Here is a 14,923-nt window from a genome sequence, read left to right as displayed (position 1 = left end):
AATAAAATGGATAAGCAACAAGGATATATTGTACAGCACAGGAAAATATAGCCATTATTTTATAATAACTTTAAATGGAGAATAGTCTATAAAAATATTAAATCACTATGCTGTACACCTGAAACTAATATAATGTTGTAAATCAACTATACTTCAATTAAAAAAAAAGAAAACAAACTACTTGCAAGAAGAAAAAAAATTTTGGTATGTAAATAGTATCCTAATAAACTTTCTGTCTTAAGTCTGTAGTTGGGAATCATTCTGATGGTTATTACTTAACATATGTAGTATGACCAAAAATTTACAGGGTAAAACCTAGATTAACAGACATGTGCTTGCTTAAATGTTGTATAATTTAATGCAACCGATATGCCTTAATTAGCTTATTCCTTAAAGAGAATTCTGTTGATCTGAACAAGCTCAGTTCGTAGTATCTTCTCCCCTCTCCCACACAAGTTTCCTGTATTTCAAACATATGGCTCTGTGTTGTGGTTACAAAAGTGTGTAGAAAGAGATTTTTAAATCTTGTTTCCTGGTGTACAGATTGCAAACCAGTGGACTTGAGTAAAGGTTCTGGGTAACATTTAGAGATAGCATTTGGTGTTAAGGAAACTTCTTTGCCCACTGTCTAATTTTTAATTGACCTGACAGAAGAAAGGCTGTGTCTTCTAAACTTGGGTTATTTTAGTTCTAGTTAATTAGCTCCAAAAATATCGTTTAACTCCCAAGACAACTGTCATGGGATCTTGAACCTGTTGGCTTCACTTTTTGTCACCTATAGAATGTGGGGTTGGAGAATATGATGTCTAAAGTTCCTGCCATTGTGCAAATGTACGCTTCTAACTTATTCATGTTTATTCCTTTATTCGTGTCATTTACGAAATTGTACAAATAGCGTTATCATTTTTCTCCTCCTAAGTTTTTTTGATTTTTAGTAATGTATTGCAAAGAATGTGTGAGATCTTTGGGAATGTCATTAATTAGTCTCTAATCAATATATATTGAACTCTGGAGAGATGGGATTTAGCATAGTTAAGCGTCCATATGAACCAACCCTTATTTTCATGAAGGCTGCTTCAAATCGTAACAGATTCTGATTCAACAGAATTCATTGAGTACTAATTATTCTGTGCATTATTTTGTTTAAGCCTCACAATAGTCCTGTGATTTGTAGTACTCTCCTCCTTTTTGGTATATAGTACATTCCTGAAAAATATTCTTTCTAATGGCAATTTCTCTAATACTGTTGTAATTAACAGATTTAGGCAAGTACATAGTATTATTTTAAAAGACAGTTTACCAGGATTTTTGGCACTTGATGAAAGATTAGGAATTGAGTCCTTCAGGTGGCACTGTTTGATGAGAAAAAAATATGCTTTTTAATCAGGCTATAAGAATAAACTTCATTGTTATAATCTTTTTTTCTTGTCTTTTTCCTTTTACTTCTTGTTTTCTGTAGAAGTCACAAGGTAGGGAAAAGATAAAAAATGCAGGTACCCTCTGCTTTTATTTTCAGTGTTTCCTTGGAAACTACATCATCATAAAGCAGAACATTAACATTTCCATGCTAACTGGTCTGTGAGGAAAGGTTGTAGTGATCTTTTCTTCCTCCAGATGGCACTCTCTGTTGGAACATGTTCAGCTAGTGCCAAGCATTTAAAATAGAACTACATACAACATATTCCAAGAATGTTTACTGATATTATATAATCTCCGAAGATCCACATAGCAACGCTATGGGATAGACATTTTATGGAAAAGGAAGCCAAACTTCACAGACCTCTGTGTGACTGGTTAGTAATTGCTTGATTCCAAATCTGCCACCTTTGTTTTCACCACTGTCACAGTGCTGACAATCTGACTATTCAGAACAGATTCAGAAACTAACAAAAGTAGAATGAGTAATCAGACTCGTAAATATTTATTGAATAAGTAATAAATATTGGTTGAATGAATTAGTGAAAAAGTGAACTGTAGCACAATGTACTCCACCCTTCTTATCACCATGGCCACTTGTTATGTGACAGTTCTTGAGAAGGAAACTTGGTGACCTTTAGAGTGCTTCTTGCCATATTGTTGAGCTTGAGTTTTTTGTTTTTTGTTTTTCTTTATTTACGGCTTTGTTGGGTCTTCGTTGCGCGCGGGCTTTTCTCTAGTTGCGGCGAGCAGGGGCTACTCTTCGTCGTGGTGCCTGGGCTTCTCATTGCAGTGGCTTCTCTTGTTGAGGAGCACTGGCTCTACGCGTGCGGGCTTCAGTAGTTGTGGCTCGCGGGCTCAGTAGTTGTGGCGCACGGGCTTAGTTGCTCTGCAGCATGTGGGATCTTCCCAGACCAGGGATTGAACCCATGTCCCCTGCACTGGCTGGCGGATTCTTAACCACTGCGCCACCAGGGAAGTCCTGTTGAGCTTGAGATTTTGTCTTCAATGGTAAATGTAATATCATTGGTTGCACTGATTAAAACACAGAAGTGACAAGGTCTTTTCAAATGCCGAAAAGTGAAGAATGTATGTAGTAATGGCTTGGTGTAGGGGCGGGTGTAGTCGTTCTATATGTCAAGAAAATAAATGTTTGAAAATCCACAAGACTGAGGGTGAGAGCTTAATTCTGTGATCTTTTGGATAATAGGTTGTGGAAATTAATCACAGAAGCAGATCAGAGCTAAAATATCAAAGTCAGCTATCCAAATGTCGTGGGAAGTCTCACTCAAAAAAGCAAAACTTATGTTGTTGACCATTTCATTTCCAGAAGGTAAAGGAAATAATTGGGGAGCTGATACTCTGAGCCTAATTTTGACCCACTGTGAGGGCTTAGTTAGACAGTGAACATAATGGGAATCCTGAGAGAAAAGTCATGTCATTCATTCAACAAATTCCACAAATGATTGCCTTCTCTGTGCCACGTACTATTCTAGATGCTGTAGATTTAGCAGTAAATGCAACAGAAAAATTCCCTGTCATCAAGGAGCTTTCAAGAGCTTACAGTGACCTGTTGTCCAAAAAACTAGCTTCATGGTTATTTAGCTACAGTGACCTTTCACTTCACCTCAGACACTGACTTGCAGGGTCACACGCTGGATGTTGTCATCATCTGGAACTGCTTGCTTCAAAAATCTGCGAATTCCAGTGTCTTCCGTAGCACATTCTCTGTTCTTCTCTCTCATAGGGATTGATTACCTGTGTGTCAACATTTGCCTGGCGTCTTTCTCTTCCCTACCCAGCCTGTACACATTTTGACCATATGGATTGTTCTTTCACCTCTACCCCTGATTCCCTTCTACTTATGCTTCTGCTGCCTCCACCCACCAAAACCCTCATCAAGATCAGTGATACAATCTGTATTCTCTCCTGTTAGATCCAAGCAGCTGAATGCTGCTGGAGAATCTCAAATAGCTGAGGAAATTGACACCATCAGAAATTGACGTTTTCAGCGCATCAGTAAATCCTTTTATTTATCCTTGGTCACTATTCTCTCCATCCTTGTTTTCCTGCTTCTCATTTTGCTTTTTGATACCAAACTTATTGTAATTCTTCCAAGGACTTGACTTGAGCCTCTCTTCCTGTCTGTAATGCCTTTCTTCTCTCCTTTTCTCCCTTTACCTGTTCTACTTTTTCTTGAAGATTATCTCCTTTATGAAGCTTCCCCGACTCCTCAAATTGGGTTCAGTGCTCCTTATCAGTATGCAGTACCCTGTGTGTTGGTTTGCCTTTGCCACCATAACATGATCTTCCTGCGGGGCAGAGACTGGGACTGCTTTCAAAGGGAGTGTTTAGTAAATGATAGCTAAATGAATAAATAATAAACAGGAAGAAGAATATGAAGCAAAGCTGGAATATAGAGAATTGGAAATACAGAGTTCCTAAATTTCAAAGAAAAGATAGGTAAGGTGCCATGGATATGGTTTCTAGAAGGGAAAGTGGTTGTAAGATGACCATGGACTGGTCTTTATGGAACAATTGGAAATAATATGTGAAGAAAGGTAGAGGTAAAGTGGCCAAATGAACTCAGATTTTAAAATAACATGTGCAGAAGAAGGAAAGAAGGATATGAAACAAATAACAAAAACAAAATTATTTATATATAAAAGAGGAACACAAACCTCTGAAAATAATGAGCTGAGGTTTTGAAAAAGGTTAAGGCTGACCTTTTTACATTTTATATATAGAAGATGAAAACAACAGGCCAATAATAGATTCTTCTTTGAAACAAACTGACCCTATAATCAGATACAGAGAGTAAGTGAAACTTCTCAACTTCTGTTTTCTTTCTGTCTTCTCTGACACAAAGAACAATCTACACACAGACTAATAAGGGTAGAAGTAAGAAGAATAATAGAAAATTTAAGCCCAAGAGTGAGGAGGAGATTGTATCAGAATCTCTGGTTGCTCTAAATGAATTCACATCTCAGGTTCAGGTTCTGAGAAAATTTGTTAATGTCATTGCTGAACTGGTAATCTTTGAGTTATTATGGTAAATTTGAAAAAGTTTCAGAAGACTGTGGAGGAATAAAGTTCCAAAATTATAAAAAAGAATGTAGATTCCATAGATTTTAGTGAGTTTGAAGTTACCTTCACAAAAGATTCTAGCGATCATTTTAAAAGATTTGCAGACGTTTACAGAAGGACCAGATGGGCAGTAAAGGTTAAGGGGATTCTCTAAAACGAATTCATGCCGATCACCCAGTGTCTACTTTTGATGGGGATGTACAGATACACATCAGGAGAACGCTGCAGCTGTAACATACGTAGATTTCCACGAGGTGTTTGACATCATCTGTTCTATCATTCTGTTCTTGGGGACACACTGGAGAGTGGAACTGTAGTATGGGTACAGTTACTAAACCGCGGAACTTGATCTTAGTTACTAACTGGCAGCCGTGTGGGAAATCTCTTAGGGGCTGCAGTTTTGACCCTGTTCCACTCATCAGCTTAAAACACCTCCCACTTCTGACTCTCAGCTGGTAAACTTGTGGTTTATTTCACCGAGAAGATAGAAGCCTCCAAATCTTGGTCCTCCCACTGCCAGATACACGAGTCTTCCTGCATCTGTACTCATGAGCTCTGTCGTGCTTCTTACTCCACCGGATGAACTGTCACCATCCCGTCCACTTGCACTTGGATCCTCTTCATTTTGCCTCCTCACTGTCCCTGATACTATCTCCTCTCATTCTAGTTTTTCATCTGTTTTCCTTTCTCTGTTGGAGAAACATGCTGTACAAACATGCTGTGATATCTCAGCTTACAAACATGCTGTTATATCTTTTTTTCTTAAAAAAAAAAGAAAAAGCCAACAACAACTCCCCTATCCAATGTATTTTCAAGCTACCACCCATTTCCTTGCTACCCTTTTGAGCAGAGCTTCTCTAAGGAGTTTTCTAAACCCCTTGCCTCCATTTCTTCACCACTCTTTGTGACTCCACTGAGGCCACTCTCTGACACGGCTGTCTGTAACTTCAGTGTTGCTAAATCCAGCGGTCAGTTCCCAGTTTCCATCTTACTCAACCTCGCAGCGATATTTGACACAGTTGATCGGTCTCTCCTGTTTCAAGTTTTCCTCCCCTGGTTTCTGGGAAGGACCACTCTCCTGATTTTTTTTTTTCCCGCTTCACGTGTTATTTCTTCCTGGTCTCCTGTGCTGGAACCTCCCTGAGTCAGTGGTGTTAACCCCAGAGCTCAGTCCTAGAACCTCTTCTCTGCCCCACTTACACTCATTCTCTGGGTCCCCGCTGTTCAATACTGTAGCCACTAGGCACAGTCCCCATCATTGCAGGACGTTCTGCCAGGCAACACTGCTCTGGGTTGTTTCATCCATCTGGTCTCATTAAACTCCATCTATATGCTGATAACTCCCAAACTGACTCACCAGTCCCAGCCTCCCACCTGAACTCCAGTTGGGTATATCCAGCTGCCTGCTTGATATCCTTTACTTGCTTCCTGAGAGACCTGTCAAACTTGACATAGCTAAAGGCGAACTTTATTTTCCCTCCCAACTAGTCTTACCTATCCGTGAACGGCGCTATTCTGTCTCTTTTTTTTGGGGGGGTGGGTGGGCAAGGAAAGGAGGGTGGGCAGCAAGGAGGCTTCCATTCCTCACGAGAGACAGTTCCAGAGGAACACTCCTGTTTCTTCTTTCTACATCTTACTTCAGTCCCTGAGAAGTAGGAGCGAGAGACTTTTCTCACTTTTGTGGTAATGTTTAGCTTCTCTCTTTCTTCTCGTTACTCAGTATCCAGTGCATCAAACATACACTAATCTCAGAGCCCTGGAATACTCTTTCCCCGGAGACTCACGAGGGCTGTTTTCTTACGTCATTCAGGGTTTTGCTCGGATGTCACGTCTTCAGACATTCCTCGCCAGCCCTATCTGAAGTCTCATTCCTGTCACTCTGTACCCTTATTCTGTTTTACTTTGTTTCATAGCGCTTAGTACTACTGCCTGACATTACAACAGGTTTATTTTTTCTGTCTCTACCCCACTAGAATCCATGAGGGTAGGGATTTTATTTTTGCTCTATACTCAGTGTCAAAAATAGTAGCTGGCGTATAATGAATGCTCAATAAACATTTGTTTAATTAAATGGCATATTGATGAAATTTCTGATGACATAAAACTAGGGGGTATAGCTAATACATTGTCAGGTTTTGTTTTGTTTTGTTTTGTTTTGGGCATTTATATTTTACACTGTACCAGTCACTGAATTAGAGAAAGTGAAACCTACTATTTTTCTGGGAAGGTCATTTATATGATTAGAGGCATTTTGTTATTATGCTTTTCATTTATGGTAAATTTTAAGAATATAAAAATTCTAGTAATATTGTTGGGAGCAAGTCTTATTTATTATGTCACTATAACAATAGTTGTATTAGAAGGTGAAAATTGTAATGATGATGAATTTAAAATTTGGCATGATAGCTATAAAGTGCAAAGAGTAATAAGACAGGGTTCCTGGCCTTAAGGAACTCATGACCTAGGAGGTAAGACAGTCATATAGATAAGTAGCTACAGGGTGTCCATGTAGTTTGGAAACGGGCAAAAATATATATTGTCCTAAGCACATCTTCAATTTATTTTTTTTTAAAAACCTGTATTTTCAGACTTCATGGACACCCAGCATAATATAGGGTGATAAAAGTTAGAATACAGCTGTGAATAAAGCGTCATGGCAGAGTGAAGGAGGGCACAGCTGATGGTGCTGGCAGATAGGATTATGATCTTGGATGGAGTGAGACTCCATGGATAGCCAAGCTGGGCTGTGTAAAATATGGAGATAAAGAAGCCATGTCAGTTTAAGAGCATTAGAAAAATCCCTCAGCTTGGCCTAGAAATGTCCCTCGGTAAGAGAGAGAAACAGATGGATCCAGTTGTCTGTCAGCTTTCACTTCTAATGGCCAGGCTGAGTGAGCTGGAATCGTTTCAGTGTCGTGAGCTGAGTGGCTCCACCTTGCAGCAGTCCAAGCCAGAGGGCGCCGGTGGTCAGCTCAGTTCGTACAAGCCCTCCTCATGCTCATGATTCGATTGATAATTTCCCCGCCCACATTTTAGAGTTAAAACTGCAGGGATGATGCAGTAGGAGCAGGTCTGGAAGGTGTTTTGAGACTCCATTCCAGGGCTCTTTCGTTTGGTTGAGCAGTTGATGCACTGGTGCTTGGCCAGTGGAGCGGCGAGTAGGACTGAAGTCTAGCCTGTGCTTTGATAGCTGTGTGCCATGGGCTGCCTCAGCCTAGGAGGAGGTGTTTTTTCCCGAATTCACACAGAGTCCTATGTAGTCTAACAGCAGCTCTGTCCTATTTCCTGCCTACTTTATTCTCAAGGGCCTAGAATAGGGTGGGACAAGAACTGTTTGTCAGGCTGAAAGGAATTCAAGACAGTTCTCTAGATTTGAGCATTTTAAAGCAATTAAAGGTGTTTTGATTTTATAAACTTGTGGTTCAAAATAAACCTTTATGTTTGCCTTATAACTGTAATAAGGAAATTTTTTCTCATGCCTCTGCCTGGTAAAAACTATAGAGAAGGAGAAAACTACAGAGAAGCACCTTCTTGCTACCCCAGAAGTAGGAATTTATCCTTTGGTATCCTAGAAATAGCCTTCACTGTGTTATACACAAAAGTTAATTCATTTTTAAAAATTCAACAAGGAGAGGAAATTTGGTGGTGGTTTATTCATTGTTTGGCTGTAGTATTTTCTGAATTCTCATTTATCCTCAACCTAGATTTCATTGTTAAGAAGACTGATGTTGCCTGATTCTCCTTCCTTTGTAGTGATTTACCTGGAGGTTATAAGTTGGGGGTTGGGAGAAGAGCCGTGGGGAGCTACAGTCAGGTTGCCTTTTTCAAATCAAATATGTTCCAAGACTCCATCTCTCAAGACACCATTCTTGAAGCTACAGGCATTTTTTAGTGTGTTCTTGAGATTCAAAAAAATCGTTGTCTGTTTCATACATCAGATATGAAGACTGGCCTCTTGTTTTTATGTCAGACCTTCAGTTGTTAAAAATATTTGTTTTACTATTGCTGTTAATATCTTTCTCCTTTTTTTTTTTTTTTGGTAGGTCAAGCTTTGTTCTAAGATTATTTGTTTCGTCTAGTTCATGAGCTCAAATCATAAAGACCCTAAATGTTACAGAAGTGTTGAAAGATTGGTAAGTATTTAATGTAACATATATTAGCAGTCAAAATCCTTGGTTCAGTCCAAGACTTTGAAACTATATAGTTATGTGACATTAAATTTTTAAACCCCAAAGTGAAAACAGCTAAACTTTCTAGATATGTAAATTGTGGTTTATTCATAACATGGCATATTGCACAATGGTTTAAAGGAATGAACTTAATGTCGAGAGGGAAAAGCAAAGTTATGAAATGATGCATATATTATACTATTTATTATTCATTTTTATTGGAGTATAGTTGCTTCACAACGTTGTGTTAGTTTCTGCTGTACAGCAAAGTAATCAGTTATACATACACATATATCCATTCTTTTTGAGATTCCCTTCCCATCTAGGTCACCACAGAGCACTGAGTAGGGTTCCCTGTGCTTTACAGTAGGTTCTCCTTAGTTATCTATTTTATATATAGTAGAGTATATGTATCAATCTCAATCTCCCAATTCATCCCACCCCCCTATAATATACTGTTTATATAAAGTGTTAAAAATAACTAAAACAATACTGAATATTTTATGGCTATAACATATCAAAATTATAAAAATATGTATGGAAAAGGTGTGGGTGGAGTGTGGCTTTCCTGTACTATAAGGTTTGATTTCTTTACACACATACACACACACACACACAGACACACCCACACATGGGAACTGAACGGAACATAGCATAATGTTAATACTTGCTAGATCTGAGGTCTGAGCATTGGCTATAACCTCATGTTATATGTTCTTTGCACTTTTCTGGGTATTTGAAATATTCCAAAAAAATCTTTAAAAATTACCATGCAATCGTCTTTTCAGTTGACATTCAGAATGGCTGAAAGGCAATAGGTAAATTCAGCATTCCTATTAGATGCATAGGAAGAAATAAGTATTTCTTAATGTGTAAAGCAAAAGTGTCCCCATCACCCCTACCAGTGTTGTTCTGCTAGTACTAATGCAGTTGAAAGAGTGGAAAGTGTGTGAATATTGGATAGAAAAATTCAGAATTTTTGTTATTTGTAGATGATAGGGTTTTATATCTGGAAATTCTGAGAAAATCAATAAGAGAGTTCAGTAAGAAGTTTGGACATATGAGTAAAGTTTGGATATCTCAAAATAAATCTACTTCCTATAGGCCTCCTATATACCAGTTTTCTATCCGAGTAAGAATGTATCAATATAATGGAAAATAAAATCCCATTCAGAATAATGGCAAAAACTATAAAACACCTTGGAATAAACCTAACAGAAATGTGTGAAGCCTATTATATGAAGTAACAGCAATTTCTACTTCAAGGAAATAATAGGATAAATGTGCAAATATTGTAAGGATGTTTATTGCAGCTTTGTTTATGATAATAAGAAACTAGAAATAACCTAAATGTTCAACAGTGACAGATTGGCTACGTAGTGGTTGTACATCTAATAATGAAATATATGAACTATATGTAATATATACATGCAGTAGAATGTATTAAAAAGAGTAAGCATGCAGCTATTAAACAGAGTAAAAGAGAGCTCATGGGAAAAGATTTCCGAAATATCTAAATGAAACAAGCAGGTAATAGATCGTCTATATGTAATACCCGATATATGTAACTGTGTATATATTTTATACACGTTTTTAAATCAGGAAAAATGTTTCTGCATATATTATAATACTTTTTACTGACATGGCATCTTGTGCTTTTGGGAAGTGGGATTGAAATTATTTCCTCATTAATTGTCTAAAAATTCACGTTAATTTTCATTATCTTAATTTCTTGAAGATAGGCCCTAATTATTGCCACAGTTTTTCAGTTTTTCACATTTTTATTGTTCCTAAAGTTGCAGTGTGCCTTGCAAATGATGGTGTCTTAGAAACACTGTCAGAGGGCTACACCTGTGGAAGAGTTGTTCTTGCGTGCCCATGAGGTGACCTTGGTCATAGCTGTTCACATTGTCAGCGCTTCAGTTGAGTAACATGAATTGTTGTACTATATCTGATGAGTTTTCAATGTTTCCTGGTTATTTTCTGAAATTTTCTACCGACCTCATCTGGTAAGGTTAAGAAAGCCACCAGCATCAAAACTTACAGAATGATGTCAGCCTCTTCGGAAGAAAATCCCCGGAACAATAGGGCAGCACTCTTAAGAAATGTTGCATGGTGGATGGTCCTGATGGTCTAGAAGGTGATATTGTATGGAAAATTCTAAGTGATAAGAAAGCATTGTATTATAGTTTAATTGGCAGTGTTTTTTCTTTTGTAGTGGTACACTAAATAATTATGTATCTTAAAATCAATGACAGATTAAGTGAAATAAATTAATAAAATTGGATGAATATAGACTGAATATAAATCAGGTTATTTGATTTATTGAACAATTTTACTTTACAAAAGCTTATAAAGAAGTAATATTATAAATAATAGCGGCTATTGCTGCATTTTGGGATAATGAGCGATGTACCTTTTTTTATACTTTTCTTTTCCTAATGTTCAATATTTAAAATAATGATACTTGTTATATTTTAGAGGGGATTGTTATTGTAACAATACCTAGAATTCTGATGGGAATCCAGGAATTAAACCATCAGACTCTTGAATGAATAGGAACCAAAGTAGTATTAGGAATTTCTTCGGTCTCTCCCTTTCATGTTTATCTGTTTCTCTCTGCATCCTCTTGGTTAATTTTCACTCAGTTAGCCTCAGCTACCTCATAGTGACCACCACAAGGTCATCTCTCTGTGACTTTCCAGCACAACTGTGCTCCTAATCCAAATTCCTATGAGAGAGAAAGAAAACTTGATTGGCCAAGGCCTCTTTGCAGGCTGCACCATATGAGTCACATCTTGCAGCCATCGTATTTGTTGGCTGATCCTGAATCAGGTGTTTGTCAACTGATTCGGGCCCAGAGACTGGCAGTGCCTCTTGGCAGTAGACATAGTCACGTGGCCCACTGCCTTCTCAGCAGGGACGATGGAAGGTCTTCCCCCAAAGGGTGAAGGAGGACTGCAAAACACATTTCATTTAATTTAAGCTGTCAGGTTACAAGGGTCTCAGGGTAACTGGATGTCTCAAAATTACTTTTAATCCTAAAATTAAACTATTTTGAAATTCTTTGGGGATTTTGTTCTTCATGCTTTTTCCTTTTCTGAAGATTTATACATGTTTTTCTTTACATTTGTGTTTTGCGTCTCTCTTGTCTGTTTTACTATACTGTTTTCCTTAATCCTAAAATGTCACACTGCCCTTTATTTGATTCAGACGTGTAGCAAGAAATGAAGTGCCCTAACTTCAGCTGCTAGAATTCTTGTATTTTTATTCACCTGGTGGTAAATCTTTTCCCCACCCACCCCTCTTGTGTTTGAGGACGTGGGTCAGTGATTGTGGCTTCTATCAAGTGAAAAACAGTTTATATTTTTAAAAGATCCATTTATCTTTCAAAACATGTACAGCAAGAATATTTTATAAGTTATGTGTTTATTTTCTACAGTGAGACATTTAAGAGAGGAAGTCAGCATCTACCTTAACTGCCACCACTCCCTAGTGTCTTCTCTCCCGGCGCTTTCACGTACCCGTGCGTGGTTCCACCCAGCCATTCTACACCCAGGACTAATTTCTGCCATGTAGGAATATTTAAGGAGCCCCTGACTAGGTCGGAACTATGTCTGAAAAGATTATAAGGTTAGATACCAATGCCCAGTAAGTTAAAGTCAGTCTTCAGTTAAAAACAAACAGCAACAAAAACACATAGTTTTAAACATAATTTTTAGTTTTTCTAATCTCTTTTGTATTACTTATTTTATAGCTCGGTCATGAGCACTGACAGTAACTCATTGGCACGTGAATTTCTGACCGATGTCAACCGGCTTTGCAATGCGGTGGTCCAGAGAGTGGGGGCCAAGGAGGAAGAAGAGGAGGAGACACACATGGCAACCCTTGGACAATACCTCGTCCACGGCCGAGGATTTCTGTTACTTACCAAGCTAAATTCTATTATTGATCAGGTAACATTTTCATATCAAATCATTTTTTTCATCAGTAAATTTTAGTTAATTATAGATATGTAATTTCTGGGTTACATAATTTCTGAGAGTCTCTTTGAGATAAAGTTCTATCTCTCACATCACTCAGACAAGGAAAAGTAGCCCCATTTGTGAACATATTATTTATTTGGATACTTTTCAAAATGTCTAAAATACCTTACAGTTATATATAGCCTTTCTTCTAAAATGGTTTCATATATACTATGCTTTTTATCCTAATTCCAGTGTGACATAACTATGATTATTAGTAGGGATAAGATCACGATTCAGAAACATCATGCATTTGCACTTTCAGTAAGTATCAGGTATGTTTTTGAAAAGTTTAGTGTAAATGATATTTAGGGAACTTGCCAATTCTGGGGTCAAAAAAGTAGAGAATCCTTTGTGTAAACTAATAATTACTAAGTCTTTCATTTTGTACACATCTAGTTTTTCATACACTACTGTGTTTGCTTAAACTATGGTAAGACCATATGGTATTTTTTTTTTTTTTTTTTTTTTTTTTTTTTTTTTTTAAAGTTTTACTTGATTTTATTTATTTATTTATTTTATTTTTGGCTGTGCTGGGTCCTCGGTTCGTGCGAGGGCTTTCTCCAGCTGCGGCAAGCGGGGGCCACTCTTCATCGCGGTGCGGGGACCGCTCTTCATCGCGGTGCGCGGGCCTCTCTCTATCGCGGCCCCTCCCGTCGCGGGGCACAGGCTCCAGACGCGCAGGCTCAGCAATTGTGGCTCACGGGCCCAGCTGCTCCGCGGCACGTGGGATCCTCCCAGACCAGGGCTCGAACCCGCGTCCCCCGCACTAGCAGGCAGACCCCCAACCACCGCGCCACCAGGGAAGCCCGACCATATGGTATTTTGCTGTTTCCTTATTATAGAATTAACAGAATTTTAAAGCTAGTTGGGACTATGGAGATGTTTTCATCTAACCTCCTTTGGTAGGTGAAAGACTGAGATCTGGAAACATTAAGTAGCTCAGACAAGGTTAACTTGAAACCCAGATGTGATTTATATCTATTTCATTTTAGTAGAAAACAAATACTTACTTTATGAAAGAAAAGTCCACCATCTGCTTTCACCATCTACTAATTAATGCAGTTAGATAATAATATTTCAGTTAACTTGAATTTAAAGGATAATAAGGGCTCTGTAGCACCAATATGATGGACAGCTTTAAACACTTTAAATGTTACTGGCTTTAGATGTAAACTTGACCGTTGTAAAATAAAATTTCTTTGCCATGAAAGCATTTTGCTAATAAATACATATGTTGGGTAAATATAGATACTAAAATTAAACAGTATCTGTTTTCACTGTAAGCTAAGGAACCTAACAAATATAAACCAGGATATATTTGTTCACTGTGGTGTCTACCTGTCATGGATTTTTCCAGAATATTTGCAGGTTTATGTATTTTTAAATTTTATTTATTTTTATTGAGGTAGCATTGATTTATAACATTATATAGGTTTATATAATTTTATTCTTTTTTCTGAATGTGGTTTATCAAATGTGACTAAATGTAATTTAATTTTTATATATTTGTATGACTTTTCCATAAATAAATTTTAAAATCAGAAAAAATTATTTGTTAGACCATGTGTAGTGATTTTTTATTTCAAAATTTTTATGACTTAGTATGCATATCATGCTCTATTCATCTTCTTACCCCACATTAGGACAATTCAGTGCTTTCTCTCTTTTTTTTTTAAGATACTATGTAAGTAGCATCAGAAATATCAGTTACCCAGGAATAAATCGGATAAATTATGTACAAATTTCTCTATAAAATTCTATAAAACATTGTTGAGAGAAACTAAAGAAGACCCAAATAAGGGCAGAACTACATAATTTTCATGTATTGGGAAAAATTAATATTGTAAATATATCTGTTTTCTCCAAATTGATCTATAGATGCCAATGCAATCCCAATCAGAATCTCAACGGCTTTTTTTAAATGACAGCTTTTTTGAGATATAGTTCACATATCATAGAATTCACCTATTTCATATGTGCAATTTGGTGGTTTTTAATGTAGTCACACATATGTGCAACTGTCAGCACAGTCAATTTTAGGACAGTTTCATCCTCTCAAATAGAAACTGGTGCCTTTCAGCCATCACTCCCCTACCCCTCCCATCCCCCTTGGCCCTAAGCAAACATTAATCTACTTTCTGTCTTTCTCTTTTAAGTTGTGAAATATCTTTTAATGTACTATTAAATGATTGAACGCATTCAAGTCATAATTGCAACAACATT

At 37.4% G+C, this 14,923-nt stretch overlaps 1 protein-coding gene across 4 annotated transcripts in view; it reads left to right on the top strand.

Annotated features, from left to right (window-relative positions):
- LYST (lysosomal trafficking regulator) overlaps nucleotides 1–14,923 on the top strand; it is a 195,228-nt gene that overhangs the window by 31,510 nt on the left and 148,795 nt on the right. For 2 of the 4 annotated variants that reach the window (XM_057530732.1, XM_057530731.1), the window contains exons 2-3: nucleotides 8,547–8,636; nucleotides 12,430–12,628. In XM_057530732.1, coding sequence (XP_057386715.1) covers nucleotides 12,437–12,628 — 192 coding nt within the window. In that variant the 5' untranslated portion in view covers nucleotides 8,547–8,636; nucleotides 12,430–12,436. Of the gene's footprint in view, nucleotides 1–8,546; nucleotides 8,637–12,144; nucleotides 12,306–12,429; nucleotides 12,629–14,923 lie in introns of those variants that run through there. The other 2 variants (XM_057530730.1, XM_057530729.1) reach the window with 1 other exon arrangement.

The sequence above is a fragment of the Balaenoptera acutorostrata genome, chromosome 16 (genome assembly GCF_949987535.1).
Source record: "Balaenoptera acutorostrata chromosome 16, mBalAcu1.1, whole genome shotgun sequence".
NCBI lineage: Eukaryota > Metazoa > Chordata > Mammalia > Artiodactyla > Balaenopteridae > Balaenoptera > Balaenoptera acutorostrata.
The sequence above is the reverse complement of the archived record's forward strand: the minus strand, read 5'-3'. Positions and strand labels throughout refer to the sequence as shown.